General features: G+C 44.8%; 1 protein-coding gene across 1 annotated transcript in view; it reads left to right on the top strand.

Moving 5' to 3' along the window:
- Nucleotides 1-18,319, top strand: part of LOC124776679 (cytochrome P450 9e2-like) — an 89,007-nt gene that overhangs the window by 33,034 nt on the left and 37,654 nt on the right. Inside the window, exon 2 of the mRNA XM_047251782.1 lies at nt 481-618. Within this exon, the coding sequence (XP_047107738.1) occupies nt 481-618 (138 nt within the window). The remainder of the gene's footprint in view (nt 1-480; nt 619-18,319) is intronic.

An 18,319-nucleotide genomic window follows, 5' to 3' on the forward strand; every position in this document is an offset into this window, starting at 1 on the left:
GATGAAAAGATTTTTGCAGATGACACGGTCAAGACCTTGCATGGAAGTTGAAGGACGTCATCTTTACTGTAGCACTAATCTGTATTGCCTCTCACCCTCTAGCCGAAGGCTTGTTTGCTTTGGTTGCTTTCCCTCTATTACCTCCTATGGTATCGTAATTTTGCTTTGGGTTGCATGGTACTACGGAACCTGATAATTAAATACACAAAAACTAACGTACTCGTTTATTTAATAGATATGTATCGTGTACCCAACAGATATTTGTCGATAATTTTACTATATGTTAATTATACAGTTTTTCAAACATATGAATCACTCGCCATAAATTGTACCTAAATAAAGACATGTACAATTTTTCTCCGCAGCTTGTCCGCATACTAACTCTGCGAGAGGAGGGAAGTGTATCAGAATTTTTTGTATTTTGTGTTTCGCACATTGTAAACAAATATTAAGTAGTTATAGTTATTTCATACTTTTTAGGAACAGAATGGCGTGATATGCGGACCATATTAACTCCTGCATTTTCCGTAGTGAAGATGAAGAGCATGTTTATGCCGATGTCAGAGATTTGCCAACAGATGACTGATTATCTAGACAAGAAAATTGCCGAATATCCAGGTAAGTAACTATACAATCAGAGAACAGTATTATTTTCATAGCATAGCAAACTCTCCTGTTTTATACCGGGTCAGGAGTCGTCAGGAGCATTTTCTCTGGTGTTTCGGCAGTTATTTGCAATTTCGTTTTTGCACTGTGTAGCTGAGGTCAGCGCAAACAATTACCGCTCGTATCGTCTTTCAAGCGCTTCCCGGTGTCAACTGAAAGCGTCGGTTTGTTTCCCACTGCAAACAAAATTATTTTTAAATCGGAGGTTTACGTGTCCATTCGCTAGAACTCTCCGAAATTAGTCTAGTCCGATATTCGTTTTATCGATATGTATTAACAGGGACAGTAAAACACGAGAAGTGAGCAGCCGTCCAGCAGCGGCTGAGTGGCGCTGCACGCTTGCTGGTAGCAGTCAGCGCGGGCCAGGGGGCAGTGCGGTCGCTGTTGGGGTACTCGGCTGTTCTTCGACTCTTACTGTCATTGTTGATACAAGCTGATAGAGAGAATCTCGCTCTAGACTAAACTGGGACAACTCTATCGAATGGGCATGTAAACTTCTGCTTTAAAAATAATTTTCTCTGTAACGCGAAACAAGCCGACGCTCTCCGTCGATACTCGGCGTTGCATGGAAGACATGAACACTTTGCTTGAGCTGACTACTGCTAGACAACGCAGAAACAGATTGCAAGTATTTAATAGAGCACCTGATGTTTAGTTTAGTTATGTCATGTTCCGTAGTTCATTTTCAATATTATTTTATCGATGTGATGTTGGAACAAGTCAGATTACAAGATATATATACACACATGAATAGTGCTAATATTAATATGACTGAAATTTTTAGTTCTACACATGCGACTACATTTGGAGCAAATTTATTTTTTTATATATATATATATATTTTTTTTACCAGTTCTGAAACAGAAACTCGTCCATGGAATAGAAGGAGTTGTCCAAAAGAAATGATTTTAAGCTGGATTTAAAACTTGATCTGCTACCTGCCAGACACATTATGCTGTTGGGTAAATGATCAAAGATTTTTGTTGCTGAATAATGTACTCCTTTTTGAGCAACTGACAGCTTCAATAACGGATAGGAAAGGTCATTTTTCCGTCTAGTGTTGTACGAATGAACATCACTGTTTTTCGCGAATTGAGATGGATTATTTATAACGAATTTCATTAGCGAATATATGTGCTCTGATGGTGCAGTTAAAATACCTAACTGCTATGTGCCTACATGAAGTCCTTGCCTGAACACCACTAATTATTCTCACTATTCTCTTTTATGCAAGCAATACATTATGTCTAAGTGGTGAGTTACCCTAGAAAACTATTCCATAAGACGTTATTGAGTGGAAATAGCAAAGTACGTTAGGAGGCTGATCTGTTTATTAACAGGACTAGCGATTATACGAAGAGCGAAAGAAGCTGAACTTAGTTGTTTGAGAAGCTCAGTAATATGCTTCTTCCAGTTCAAGCTGTCATCAATGTGAACATCCAAAAATTTGGAGAAATCTACCCTGTTAACTCAGCCCTGTTCATATGCTACATCAATTGTCGGTATGACTCTATTCGGTGTACAGAACTGGATATGGTGAGTATTTTCAAAATTAAGGGAGAGTCCATTTCCTGAGAACCACTTAATAATTCTTTGAAAGACATCCTTAACAATATCTTCAACTGCTTTTTCTGGAATGGGATTTATTATAACACCCGTGTCATCTGTAAAAAGTATTAGTTTTGCCTGCTGATCGTTAAGTGAGAGGTCATTCACATGAAGAAGGAACTGCAGAAGACCCAAAGTAGATAACTCCACATTCACTAGAATTTACCACCCTCCCAACATTATTTGTCTTATTCAGAACAACTTTTTGCTTTCTGTTCGTTAAGTATGATTCAAACGATCTGTGTTTATAGCCTTCAATTCCATAAAACCTGAGTTTTTCTAAGATTGTGACATGATCCACACAGTCAAATGCCTTGGATAGATCACAAAAAATACCAGCTGGCGATAATTTGTTATTTAGGGCGTGTACTATTTGATGAGTAAATGTGTAGATAGCATTCTCAGTCGAGTTACCCTTCCGGAATCCAAACTGTGACATGCTGAGTAAATTATTTTCACTTAAATGTAAGACTACTCTTGAATACATAACTTTTTCGAATATTTTAGAAAATGAAGTCAGCAATGAGATTGGTCTACAATTATTTAAGTCACTCTTGTCCCCTCTATTATGAAGAGGTTTGACAATTGCGTACTTCAATCTGTTGTTGTTGTGGTCTTCAGTCCTGAGACTGGTTTGATGCAGCTCTCCATGCTATTCTATCCTGTGCAAGCTTTTTCATCTCCCAGTACCTACTGCAACCTACATCCTTCTGAATCTGCTTAGTGTATTCATCTCTTGGTCTCCCTCTACGATTTGTACCCCCCACGCTGCCCTCCAATACTAAATTGGTGATCCCTTGATGCCTCAGAACATGTCCTACCAACCGATCCCTTCTTCTGGTCAAGTTGTGCCACAAACTTCTCTTCTCCCCAATCCTATTCAATACTTCCTCATTAGTTATGTGATCTACCCATCTAATCTTCAGCATTCTTCTGTAGCACCACATTTCGAAAGCTTCTATTCTCTTCTTGTCCAAACTATTTATCGTCCATGTTTCACTTCCATACATGGCTACACTCCATACGAATACTTTCAGAAATGACTTCCTGACACTTAAATCAATACTGGATGTTAACAAATTTCTCTTCTTCATAAACGCTTTCCTTGCCATTGCCAGCCTACGTTTTATATCCTCTCTACTTCGACCATCATCAGTTATTTTGCTCCCCAAATAGCAAAACTCCTTTACTACTTTAAGTGCCTCATTTCCTAATCTAATTCCCTCAGCATCACCCGACTTAATTAGACTACATTCCATTATCCTTGTTTTGCTTTTGTTGATGTTCATCTTATATCCTCCTTTCAAGCCACTGTCCATTCCATTCAACTGCTCTTCCAAGTCCTTTGCTGTCTCTGACAGAATTACAATGTCATCGGCGAACCTCAAAGTTTTTATTTCTTCTCCATGAATTTTAATACCTACTCCGAATTTTTCTTTTGTTTCCTTTACTGCTTGCTCAATATACAGATTGAACAACATCGGGGAGAGGCTACAACCCTGTCTCACTCCCTTCCCAACCACTGCTTCCCTTTCATGTCCCTCGACTCTTATAACTGCCATCTGGTTTCTGTACAAATTGTAAATAGCCTTGCGCTCCCTGTATTTTACCCCTGCCACCTTTAGAATTGGAAAGAGAGTATTCCAGTCAACATTGTCAAAAGCTTTCTCTAAGTCTACAAATGCTAGAAACGTAGGTTTGCCTTTCCTTAATCTTTCTTCTAAGATAAGTCGTAAGGTCAGTATTGCCTCACGTGTTCCAGTGTTTCTACGGAATCCAAACTGATCTTCCCCGAGGTTGGCTTCTACTAGTTTTTCCATTCGTCTGTAAAGAATTCGTGTTAGTACACTCCTGGAAATTGAAATAAGAACACCGTGAATTCATTGTCCCAGGAAGGGGAAACTTTATTGACACATTCCTGGGGTCAGATACATCACATGATCACACTGACAGAACCACAGGCACATAGACACAGGCAACAGAGCATGCAAAATGTCGGCACTAGTACAGTGTATATCCACCTTTCGCAGCAATGCAGGCTGCTATTCTCCCATGGAGACGATCGTAGAGATGCTGGATGTAGTCCTGTGGAACGGCTTGCCATGCCATTTCCACCTGGCGCCTCAGTTGGACCAGCGTTCGTTCTGGACGTGCAGACCGCGTGAGACGACGCTTCATCCAGTCCCAAACATGCTCAATGGGGGACAGATCCGGAGATCTTGCTGGCCAGGATAGTTGACTTACACCTTCTAGAGCACGTTGGGTGGCACGGGATACATGCGGACGTGCATTGTCCTGTTGGAACAGCAAGTTCCCTTGCCGGTCTAGGAATGGTAGAACGATGGGTTCGATGACGGTTTGGATGTACCGTGCACTATTCAGTGTCCCCTCGACGATCACCAGTGGTGTACGGCCAGTGTAGGAGATCGCTCCCCACACCATGATGCCGGGTGTTGGCCCTGTGTGCCTCGGTCGTATGCAGTCCTGATTGTGGCGCTCACCTGCACGGCGCTAAACACGCATACGACCATCATTGGCACCAAGGCAGAAGCGACTCTCATCGCTGAAAACGACACGTCTCCATTCGTCCCTCCATTCACGCCTGTCGCGACACCACTGGAGGCGGGCTGCACGATGTTGGGGCGTGAGCGGAAGACGGCCTAACGGTGTGCGGGACCGTAGCCCAGCTTCATGGAGACGGTTGCGAATGGTCCTCGCCGATACCCCAGGAGCAACAGTGTCCCTAATTTGCTGGGAAGTGGCGGTGCGGTCCCCTACGGCACTGCGTAGGATCCTACGGTCTTGGCGTGCATCCGTGCGTCGCTGCGGTCCGGTCCCAGGTCGACGGGCACGTGCACCTTCCGCCGACCACTGGCGACACCATCGATGTACTGTGGAGACCTCACGCCCCACGTGTTGAGCAATTCGGCGGTACGTCCACCCGACCTCCCGCATGCCCACTATACGCCCTCGCTCAAAGTCCGTCAACTGCACATACGGTTCACGTCCACGCTGTCGCGGCATGCTACCAGTGTTAATGACTGCGATGGAGCTCCGTATGCCACGGCAAACTGGCTGACACTGACGGCGGCGGTGCACAAATGCTGAGCAGCTAGCGCCATTCGACGGCCAACACCACGGTTCCTGGTGTGTCCGCTGTGCCGTGCGTGTGATCATTGCTTGTACAGCCCTCTCGCAGTGTCCGGAGCAAGTATGGTGGGTCTGACACACCGGTGTCAATGTGTTCTTTTTTCCATTTCCAGGAGTGTATTTTGCAGCTGTGACTTATTAAGCTGATAGTTCGGTAATTTTCACATCTGTCAACACCTGCTTTCTTTGGGATTGGAATTATTATATTCTTCTTGAAGTCTGAGGGTATTTCGCCTATTTCATACATCTTGCTCACCAGATCTACATCTACATCTACATCTACATTGATACTCCGCAAGCCACCCAACGGTGTGTGGCGGAGGGCACTTTACGTGCCACTGTCATTACCTCCCTTTCCTGTTCCAGTCGCGTATGGTTCGCGGGAAGAACGACTGTCTGAAAGCCTCCGTGCGCGCTCTAATCTCTCTAATTTTACATTCGTGATCTCCTCGGGAAGTATAAGTAGGGGGAAGCAATATATTCGATACCTCATCCAGAAACGCACCCTCTCGAAACCTGGCGAGCAAGCTACACCGCGATGCAGAGCGCCTCTCTTGCAGAGTCTGCCACTTGAGTTTATTAAACATCTCCGTAACGCTATCACGGTTACCAAATAACCCGGTGACGAAACGCGCCGCTCTTCTTTGGATCTTCTCTATCTCCTCCGTCAACCCGACCTGGTACGGATCCCACACTGATGAGCAATACTCAAGTATAGGTCGAACGAGTGTTTTGTAAGCCACCTCCTTTGTTGATGGACTACATTTTCTAAGCACTCTCCCAATGAATCTCAACCTGGTACCCGCCTTACCAACAATTAATTTTATATGATCATTCCACTTCAAATCGTTCCGTACACATACTCCCAGATATTTTACAGAAGTAACTGCTACCAGTGTTTGTTCCGCTATCATATAATCATACAATAAAGGATCCTTCTTTCTATGTATTCGCAATACATTACATTTGTCTATGTTAAGGGTCAGTTGCCACTCCCTGCACCAAGTGCCTATCCGCTGCAGATCTTCCTGTATTTCGCTACAATTTTCTAATGCAGCAACTTCTCTGTATACTACAGCATCATCCGCGAAAAGCCTCATGGAACTTCCGACACTATCTACTAAGTCATTTATATATATTGTGAAAAGCAATGGTCCCATAACACTCCCCTGTGGCACGCCAGAGGTTACTTTAACGTCTGTAGACGTCTCTCCATTGATAACAACATGCTGTGTTCTGTTTGCTAAAAACTCTTCAATCCAGCCACACAGCGGGTCTGATATTCCGTAGGCTCTTACTTTGTTTATCAGGCGACAGTGCGGAACTGTATCGAACGCCTTCCGGAAGTCAAGAAAAATAGCATCTACCTGGGAGCCTGTATCTAATATTTTCTGGGTCTCATGAACAAATAAAGCGAGTTGGGGCTCACACGATCGCTGTTTCCGGAATCCATGTTGATTTCTACATAGTAGATTCTGGGTTTCCAGAAATGACATGATACGCGAGCAAAAAACATGTTCTAAAATTCTACAAGAGATCGACGTAAGAGATATAGGTCTATAGTTTTGCGCATCTGCTCGACGACCCTTCTTGAAAACTGGGACTATCTGTGCTCTTTTCCAATCATTTGGAACCCTCCGTTCCTCTAGAGACTTGCGGTACACGGCTGTAGAGTTTCGTCAGGACTGGCTCTCCCACGGCCGTCAGTAGTTCCAATGGAATATTGTCTACTCCGGGGGCCTTGTTTCGACTCAGGTCTCTCAGTGCTCTGTCAAACTCTTCACGCAGTATCATTTCTCCCATTTTATCTTCATCTACATCCTCTTCCATTTCCATAATATTGTCCTCAAGTACATCGCCCTTGTATAGACCCTCTATATACTCCTTCCACCTTTCTGCTTTCCCTTCTTTGCTTAGAACTGGGTTTCCATCTGAGCTCTTGATATTCATACAAGTCGTTCTCATATTTCCAAAGGTCTCTTTAATTTTCCTGTAGGCGGTATCTATCTTACCCCTAGTGAGATAGGCCTCTACATCCTTACATTTGTCCTCTAGACATCCCTGCTTAGCCATTTTGCACTTCCTGTCGATCTCATTTTTGAGACGTTTGTATTCCTTTTTGCCTGTTTCACTTACTGAATTTTTATATTTTCTCCTTTCATCAGTTAAATTCAGTATTTCTTCTGTTACCCAAGGATTTCTACTAACCCTCGTCTTTTTACCTACTTGATCCTCTGCTGCCTTCACTACTTCATCCCTCAAAGCTACCCATTCTTCTTCTACTGTATTTATTTCCCCCATTCCTGTCAATTGCTCCCTTATGCTCTCCCTGAATCTCTGTACAACCTCTGGTTCTTTTAGTTTATCCAGGTCCCATCTCCTTAAATTCCCACCTTTTTGCAGTTTCTTCAGTTTTAATCTACAGGTCATAACCAATAGATTGTGGTCAGAGTCCACATCTGCCCCTGGAAATGTCTTACAATTTAAAACCTGGTTCCTAAATCTCTGTCTTACCATTATATAATCTATCTGATACCTTTTAGTATCTCCAGGGTTCTTCCATGTATACAACCTTCTTTCACGATTCTTAAACCAAGAGTTAGTTATGATTATGTTGTGCTCTGTGCAAAATTCTACAAGGCGGCTTCCTCTTTCATTTCTGTCCCCCAATCCATATTCACCTACTATGTTTCCTTCTCTCTCTTTTCCTACACTCGAATTCCAGTCACCCATGACAATTAAATTTTCGTCTCCCTTCACAATCTGAATAATTTCTTTTATTTCATCATACATTTCTTCAATTTCTTCGTCATCTGCAGAGCTAGTTGGCATATAAACTTGTACTACTGTAGTAGGTGTGGGCTTCGTATCTATCTTGGCCACAATAATGCGTTCACTATGCTGTTTGTAGTAGCTTACCCGCATTCCTATTTTCCTATTCATTATTAAACCTACTCCTACACTACCCCTATTTGATTTTGTGTTTATAACCCTGTAGTCACCTGACCAGAAGTCTTGTTCCTCCTGCCACCGAACTTCACTAATTCCCACTATATCTAACTTCAACCTATCCATTTCCCTTTTTAAATTTTCTAACCTACCTGCCCGATTAAGGGATCTGACATTCCACGCTGCGATCCGTAGAACGCCAGTTTTCTTTCTCCTGATAACGACATCCTCTTGAGTAGTCCCCGCCCGGATATCCGAATGGGGGACTATTTTACCTCCGGAATATTTTACCCAAGAGGACGCCATCATCATGTAATCATACAGTAAAGCTGCATGCCCTCGGGAAAAATTACGGCGGTAGTTTCCCCGTTGTGGTTGCACCTACGGTACGGCTATCTGTATCGCTGAGGCACGCAAGCCTCCCCACCAACGGCAAGGTCCATGGTTTCTGTCTAGAAAAATTCCCTGTGCCAGTGAAGCATTACATATATCAGTAAGGACTCCACTTATTATATTAGAGTAACACTTCAGAATTGTGTTAGAGACTCCACCAACACCACACGAGCTCTTGTTTTTCAGTATATTTATAATTCCCCTAATTTCAGTGGGGGATGTTAGTGTTATTTCTAAAGGCCTAAGGTCCTGGGGAATGACATTTTTAACATATTTCTTTGCTTCTTCAACTCAACCCTTTAACCATATTTTTGCTGCTACATTCGGGAAGTGAGTGTTAAAAATAGTTGCAACTTGTGAATTATCACTCACTATCATCATTTAGCTTTATGACTATAACAGAGAACTGCTCCTGACGACCCTTAGTGGATGATGATGATGATGGTGATGATGATGGAGATGGAGAGGGTTGTATGGGCGCACGACGGAAAGGTCTTCCGCGTCCGCTCAGTAACAGAATCAGACTGGTGTCAAGAAAATACTCAGAACAGTAAGATAAAACAAAACGTAAGACACAGGAAACAAGGTTGCAAAAATATGTGCCTACCCACACCGAAACGTGGGACAAAGCATGCCGACTGCAGTAAAACATGGACAACACAAGAAGAAAGTGGTAGAGGGAGCTAAAACTATATAGCAGATGGAAGTGGCCGGCTGAAGGCAAGGAAGAAAGGGAGGAGCCAGCCACTTTGCAATACGCTAAAATCTCCAGCCTAAAAGTTTAGGCCAGAGTCCAGACACATTACAAAACTCTAAAACCCTAGACACACACGTCTCATCATTAGCTAAAACACAGGGCAGATCCCCATCAACTTGTGCTTCTGCCGTTGCATCAGAGTATAAAATGCAGTCCGTTAAAATGTGCCGGACAGAGATGTGCACACCACAAGCCTCACAAAACGGAGGATCCTCCCGCCGTAATAGAAAGCTACGTGTGAGAGGACGGTGCCCGATCCGAAGACGCGTGAGGGTCTCTACTTCCCGCCTGAACAACCGGCAGGAGGAACACCACGGCCGAGTTGTTGACGTCACCAACCGCGATTTATTGTCCGCCACCGCCAGCCATTCTTCCTCCCACAACTCTATGCACTTCCTGTGGAGTGCAGAGATGACACACTGCAAGGGAATAGGACACTGGACCACATCCTGCTCTCTCCAGGCCTCCTTGGCAGCCCGATCGGCCTGTTCATTGCCCCATATTCCGACATGACAAGGCACCCAGCAGAAGAACACCTCTTTACCCCGCCGCTGGAGCAAGTACAGTTAGTCATATATCAGTTGGACCATCTCCTCAGTTGTGTACAGATTCTGCAGTGATTGTAAGGCACTAAGAGATTCGGAGCAGAGGAGAAATCGATTGCCCCGAACACGATTCATCTGCTCCAGTGCCTCCAGGATCGGGTGGAGCTCCGCTGCGAAAACGGTATATTCATCAGGGAGGCGAATACGGGTAACATGATCAGGGAACACTACAGAATAGCCAAGGAAATTCTCCTGTTCGGAGCCATTAGTGTAAACGGCGGTAAAACCGTGATGCACATCTAAAATGTTAAAAAACTGAGATAGGAATGTAAAATCTGGTGTGCTATCTTTCTTAAAATTAGTCAAATCTAAAATACGTCTGGGTCTCTGGAGGAGCCAAGGTGGAAATCTACTCCAACCACGACGGAAAACATGAAGGCCAGCCATATCCATTGCAGAGAGGCAATCCTGTGCGCGAATTCCATAGGGCCGCGTCGCTCGTTGCCGGTTATGAAATAGCCGTGCCAGAGGAAGCTGAGCAGCGGTATGGTGTGCAGGTGTGTATGGTGCGGACAAAGCTTTATACGCCTGGCGCACCGTAAGTAGCCGCCGCCGCACATGAAGTGGCGGTTCACCAGCCTCTGCACAGAGGCTTGGTATGGGGCTAGTTCGGAATGCCCCAGTGGCCAACCGAAGCCCTTCATGGTGCACAACGTCCAACATCTTTAAGCAAGAAGGCCTCGCAGACCCATACACCGTGCACCCGTAATCGAGCCGAGGTCGCACAAACGCCCTGTAAAACTGGAGGTGGTAAGTCCTGTCGGCTCCCCATGTACTGCGACTAAGACACTTTAAAATACTTAAAGCCTTAAGTGACCGTCGTTTCAGGTCTTTAAGATGAGGTAACCACGTAAGCTTCGAGTCAAAAATGAGTCCCAGAAATCTCACCGTGTCTTTAAAACTAAGGACAGTGTCCCTCATCCTCAGCTCAGGAAACGTTGAAATCGAACGCGAACAGTGAAAAAGAACACACGCGGACTTCTCGGTGGAAAACTTAAAGCCACTCTTCTGCGTCCATTTATCCAAAAGTCTAAGAGTAAGTTGCAACTGACGTGGTGTCGCTGCGAGGCTTGAAAAAGAGCAAAACAAAGAGAAATCATCCACAAACAAGTAACACTAGACAGGACTTTTCACTATAGAGGTAATGTTATTAATAGCTATGACAAAGACAGTCACATTAAATCGCTACCCTGAGGGACACCGTTCTCCTGCTCAAAGCAGTCAGACAGGACGTCACCAATTCTGTATCTAAGATATCGTGGTGAGAGGAAAGACTGAATAAAACCACGAAAACTCCCTTCGTGAAGCTGCTCCAGGATGAGACGCCTCCAAGTGGTATCGTAGGCCTTCTCGATGTCAAAAAATACACATAGAAGGTGATGACTGCGTAGGAAAGCCAGGAGGGAAAGGTTATCGCAGGTGGAACGAAACCTCCTGAACCCACACTGAAAGCGACTAAGGAGTTGCCGTGACTCGAACATCCAGACAAGGCGGTGGTTGACCATCCGCTCCAAGGTCTTTCCCATGAGGGCAACACTACGGTAGCTACTTGGGCTCGCGCGGTCTTTCCCAGGTTTTAAAAAAGGAATTAAAACTGCCTCACTCCACGAGTCAAGAAAGTGACCTGACGCCCAAATGGCATTAAAAAGTGCGAGGAGGATTTCTTTGTTGCGCCTTGTGAGGTGCTGTAGCATACTGTAATGGATCCTGTCGTGACCAGGGGATGTGTCACGAGCTGCAGACAAAACGGAATCCAGCTCCCACATAGAAAATGAGCAGTTGTAAACTTCATTAGAGGTGGACTGGAAGTCCAGACTACACATCCCAGCAAACGCTCTATGGCGCTGGAAACCCGGATCCTGACTGGCTGTTCCAGTAACCATGATAAAATACTCTGCCATAGCCTGGGCAATGTCTCGCGGATCCGTGTGGAGAGTGCCGTTAACCATTACGGAATCCATGGGGCACCTCCCTCCTCTCCCAGAAATTCTCCTGATGGTCTCCCACACAATGGAACTTTTGGTGGAACGATTAATGGTGCTCAGGAATTGTTGCCACGACCTCTTCTTGCTCTCTCGAATAACGCGGCGACATTTTGCCCTCGCCACCCGAAGGGCTGCAAGATTCTCAGCAGTCGGCCGATCCTGGAACCTACGCAGAGCCGCACGCCTGGTCCTGATTGAAGAACGGCATTCGGCACTCCACCAAGGGACAGGTTGTCTCTTTCGACACCCACGCCTCAACATTCGCACAGTGTTCGAACTGGGCCAACTGGCTATAAAGTATCCACTCGGCCCCACTGAGCACCCATCGTGGTGGTCTCCTTTCAGGGCCCACGCCATCTGGCAGGTGAATCCAGATTGTGAAGTGATCACTGCCGTGCAAGTTAGCTAGCACTTTCCATTGAGCACTGGCGGCAAGAGCTGGAGAGCAAAGCGAGAGATAAATGGCAGAGAACGACCCAGTCGCTGTGCAGAAGCGAGTGCTCTGTCGTGCATTGAGCAAGTAGGCACAGGATGACAGGAGAAGCCTCACGATTGCTCTATCCCTGGGACAGGTAATTGCAAAGCCCCGAAGTACACTGTGGGCATTAAAATCACCACAAATAATGACCGGCTGGGGGAGCTGTGTAAGTAGGTCGGTGAGGGCCGCTTCATCAAGTGCATCATGTGGGGGCAAGTAAAGCGAACACACGGTCAATGGATGACGCACGTGCACGGACACAGCGACGGCCTGTAAACTCGTCGTAAGCGGGAGAGGCGAGGAGTGGTAGTCCGTCCTGGCGAAAATACCTACGCCTCCTCTACCTCTCTTTCCACGCAGGTCATCTTTTTTGCGGAGTGTATAGCCTCGTAGCTCAGGAGAGTAAGATGGATGGTTTCATCTGGCTCTTCCCCAGAGCTGATGGAGTGCGACCTATGTGTGGGGCAATCATCTCGCCCTACGACTGCCCCTCCACCTGCTGCAGTCTCCCCACCCCGTCGGAGAGACAGAATGAAGGTGCTACCCCCGACATAGATGGCTCCCATACTTAAGTGGAACTTGCAGGGGTTCAGGACGCATGTGGAGGAACTTCGTCTACTCTCTCAAGGTAGACCTCTGTGTCTGTGTCTCCAGGAGACCCTAAGAGGAGACACCCTGCATTGTATGTGGTCATCTGTGTAACAAAATTCCAGTGTACGTGCACTTGTCTCGTAGGGACATGCCTTAGAGAATATGCGAGATGTATCAGTGAACGTGATAAAAGATTCCAGTGGCGAAGGACAAGTGTATCAATTTGAAGTAGAGCTCCAAGTCCAGAAACGATTGCCTCGAAAGTTGTAAGCGAAATTTTTAAAAAATGGTAATGGTTTACTCTTGGTCGTCCTTAATTATAAAAACACAAGAAGACTCATTTTCGTATTAATTTTACCATCTGCACAATTTACACAAGGTGTAACATTCCCAACAGTTATTCAAAGTTACGTCTCTTAAGTTCTACGTAGGCTTGACATCATAGCACAAACTTCTGCTGTACTCGTTGGAACAATGCCGATGATGTTAGAACGGTACCACAGGCAGCAAGAATTCTTGTCAGGAGATCCTCTGAATTTTCGACAGTTTTGCTGCGCACAAAACTTTTCACGTGGCCCCTTAACAGCAAATGAAGTACAATCAAATTAGGTGTACAAGTTGACCAGAAAGCAGGATCATCTCTTCCCAGCTATCTCTGTGGGAACGTTAAATGTTCACGAGCGATACTCTAAACTCCATGGTTTGAGCGTGTAAATGGTTATTCGTGATAATTCGGAAATTTGTGGTAAATTCGTAAGGGACAAAACTGCAGAGGTCATCGGACGCTAGGCTCATACATTACCTACGCTAACTTAAACTAACTTACTCTAAGGACAATACATACTCCCATGCCCGAGGCAGGACTCGAACCTCTGGCGGGGGTAGCCGCGTGAACCGTTGGAAGGCATCTTAGACAGCGTGGTGTGTAAATGGATTTGTGACACTCTACCGCTAACGTAAAGGCAGGGCAGTAAAGTTGTATGTACCAGTCCGCTGCACGGAACCAGTGCAGTAAGACGTTTTGATGTGGCGACTTGAAGGAATTGTAGAAAAGATCCCATGACTACACCGCGAATGAACTTTCGTGATGTGGTGGTGCATAAAAGCGAACTCTACAACGTGTATAGAAGGCATGGCGCACCACACTCAGCCATCTACCAGTTTTGTTCACCAAAGACCGAGCCTAATTTTTAGAGGTGTTTGAAAGGCACTGCCATCTAGCAGCTGCTGAGTATCCTCAACTGCCACCAGGCGCCACACCTGCCTGATCTCAACCGTTCTTCGGCAGTAGCGTCTTGAATGCGGTTGTACCTTGAGCGGACTGTAAAGTTTACAACGGAAGAAAGTCGACAGCAACATTACGCAAATAACGTTTTAGTTCTGCTGAAGACGACTGCTTCAGAAACGCTTCAAAATCTTCCCAGAGCTCATGGTGAGTCTACAACGTGTTTTGCTGCTTGTTTCCGGTGGCATAAGGCTTTCAAAAATGGAACAGGCATTGTGAGTTGAAAAGAAAAGAGAGAGCCCCCACGACTATCCTAACTCACACCAAAATCAACAATGCGACAGCAATCATGTATCAGGACTCTCTTGTGATTGTTAGACAACTTTTAAAAATGCAGGAAATTCCGGCGATATGTGCTCAAACCAGTCTGACGAACCGTTTAAAAGTGTCACGACTGTGTGTTTGCTGGATTCCCAGAATAGTGAGTCCTGCTCAGAAGTACAACACAGTTGACGTTTGATACTTTTGGAAACTATGTGTCCAAGATGAAAGGGACGATTGATGGAAGCCATCATAACTGCCGATGAATCTTGGTTCTATAGTTGTGACCGTGAAGTGAAAAGACAAGAGTACAGACTGGGTTCAAAAGGCATAGTCTCGCCCGAAAATAGCACAGGTCCAAATGTCAGCCAATAAGGCGTCAGTGGTCACATATTTTATGAGGGTTGGAACTTCAATAATGGCAACTATTTATTTATAGCCCGCACAAAATAGATACGTGTTTCAAAGTTTTACTGACCTTCAAGGTAGTCACCAGCATTGTGTATAACCCGTTGCCAGCGATGTGGAAGTCGTAGGATACTCTTAGCAGTGGCAGTTGTGTTGACAGTTCGAGCGGCGCGGTCTATTGCCCGACGAATTTGTAGCAGTTCTGAAGCGAATGCCGTGAAGTGCTTCTTTCAGTTTAGAAATCGAGTTGAACTCACTAGGCCTTAAGTCAGGGGAGTGCAGTAGGTGGTATAGCACTTAGCAGCCCCATCTGTCAAACAAATCAGCAACAGCTTGCACTATACGTGCTTGAGCATTGTCCTGCAAAATTATGGTCAGGTCCTGCAGAAAGTGTCATTACTTCTGTCTCTATGCTATTCATTTTTGGAACACTTCCAACATCTACCACAGTGATACCACAATACGTTCCGCTTCGTAGCTGTTGATAGTTGTTTCCGGACTTGGGTTTGCTACCCAGGTACAATGGTATTATTCCGCCATCTCTGGAAATTTTTTCGTCACTACAGAGAGAGTATTCACTCAGGTTTTTTTTTTTTCCCTCAGAGCGGCACTTGCGACCTGTCCTCAATTATTTGCTGGATGTATTCCAATTTCTGTCTTCCTCTACAGGTTTTGCCATCTACAGCTCCCTCTAGCACCGTGGAAGTAATTTCCTCATGTCTTCCCGGCCGGAGCGGCCGAGCGGTTCTAGGCGCTGGAACCGGGCGACCACTACGGTCGCAGGTTCGAATGCTGCCTCAGGCATGGATGTGTGTCATGTCCTTAGGTTAGTTAGGTTTTAGTAGTTCTAAGTTCTAGGGGACTGATGACCTCAGACGTTAAGTCCCATAGTCCTCACAGCCATTTTTGAACCTCACGTCTTTACAATGTCCTATCATCCTGTCCCTTCTCCTTATCAGTGTTTTCCACATATTCCTTTCCTCTCCGAATCTGTGCATAACCTCCTCATTTCTTACCTTATCAGTCCACCTAATCTTCAACATTCGTCTGCAGCACCACATCTCAAATGTTTCCATTCTCTTCTGTTCCAGTTTTTCCACAGTCCATGTTTCACTGACATACAATGCTGTACTCCAGACGTACATCCTCATAAATTTCTTCTTCAAGATTAAGGCCTATGTTTGATACTAGTAGACTTCTCTTGGCAAGGAATGTTCTTTCTGCCAGTGCCGGTCTGCTTTTGATGTCCTCCTTGTTCCGTCCGTCACAGGTTATTTTACTGCCTAGGTAGCGGAATTCTTTAACTTTATTTACTTCGTGAGCTTCGATCCTGATGTTAAGTTTCTCGCTGTTCTCATTTCTACTACTTCTCATTACTTTCGTCTTTCTTCGATTTACTCTCAATCCATACTCTGTACTCATTACATGTTCATTCCGTTCAGCATATCGTGTAGTTCTTCTTAACTTTCACTCAGCATAGCAATGTCATCAGCGAGTCTTATCATTGATGTCCTTTTACCTTGAATATTAATTCCACTCCTGCACCTTCCTTTTATTTTCATCGTTGCTTCTTCGATGTACAGATTGAACAGTAGGGGCGAAAGACTACATCGCTGTCTTACGCCCTTTTTAATCCGAATACTTCGTTCTTGGTAATCCACTCTTATTATTCCCTCTTGTCTCTTGTACATGTTGTATATTACCAGTCGCTCCCTATAGTTTACCCCTATTTTTCTCATAATTTCGAACATCTAGCACCATCAAGCAATGTCGAACGCTTTTTCCAGGTCGACAGATCCTGTGAATATGTCTTGATTTTTCTGCAGTCTTGCTCTTACTATCAACCGCAACGTCAGAATTGCCTCTCTCGCGCCTTTACCTTTCCTAAAGCCAGACTGATCCTCATCCAGTGCATCATCAACGTTCTTTTCCATTCTTCTGTATATTATTCTTATAAGCAGCTTGGATGCACGAGCTGTTAAACTGATTTTGCGATAATTCTCACACTTGTCAGCTCTTGCCGTCCTCGGAATTGTGTGGATGATGCCTTTCGGAAAGTCAGATGGTATGTCGCCACACTCATACATTCTACACACCAACGTGAATAGTCGTTTTGTTGCCACTTCCCCGAATGATTTTAGAAATTCTGATGGAATGTTATCTATCCATTCTGCCTTATTTTATCTTAAGTCCTCCAAAGCGCTTTTAAATTCTGATTCTAACACCGGGTACCCTATCTCTTCTAAATCGACTCCTGTTTCTTCTTCTATCACATCAGACAAATCTCCCCCCTCATAGAGGTTTCAGTGTATTCTTTCCAGCTATCCGCTTTCTCCTCTGCATTTCACAGTGGAATTCCCTTTATCACCCTCGCTTTTAATGTCACCGAAGGTTGTTTTGACTTTCCTGTGTGCTGAGTCTGTCCTTCGGACAACGATTTCTTTTTCGATTTCTTGACAGTTTCCCTGCAGCCACTTCGCTTTAGCTTTCCTGCGCTTCCCATTTATTTCATTCCTCAGCGACCTGTTTTTCTGTATTCCTGAGTTTCCTGCAACATTTTTATACTTCCTCCTTTCATCGATCAATTGAAGTATTTCTTCTGCTACCCATGGTTTCTTCGCAGTTACCCACTTTGTACCTATGTTTTCTTTCCCAAATTCTGTGATGGCCCTTTTTAGAGATGTCCATCCCTCTTGAACTGTATTGCCTACTGAGCTATTCCTTATTGCTGCATCTATAGCCTTAGAGAAATTGAACTGTAGCTCGTCATTCCTTAGTACTTCCGTATCCACTTCTTTGCATATTGATTCTTCCTGACTAATGTCTTAAGCTTCAGCCTACTCTTCATCACGACTATATTGTGATTTGAGTCTATGTAAGCACCTGGGTACGCCTTACAATCCAGTACCTGATTTCGGAATCTCTGTCTGACCATGACCATAATGTAATCTAACTGAAATCTTCCCGTATCATCCGGCGTTTTCCAAGTATACCTCCTCCTCTTGTGATTCTTGAACAGAGTATTCGCTGTTACTGGTTCAAACTTATTACAGAACTCAATTAGTCTTTCTCCTCTCTCATTCCTTGTCCCAAGCCCATGTTCTCCTGTAACCTTTTCTTCTACTCATTCCTCCTACAACGCTACAGTCGCAGGTTCGAATCCTGCCTCGGGCATGGATGTGT

Source organism: Schistocerca piceifrons, chromosome 2 (assembly GCF_021461385.2).
Source record: "Schistocerca piceifrons isolate TAMUIC-IGC-003096 chromosome 2, iqSchPice1.1, whole genome shotgun sequence".
Lineage (NCBI taxonomy): Eukaryota > Metazoa > Arthropoda > Insecta > Orthoptera > Acrididae > Schistocerca > Schistocerca piceifrons.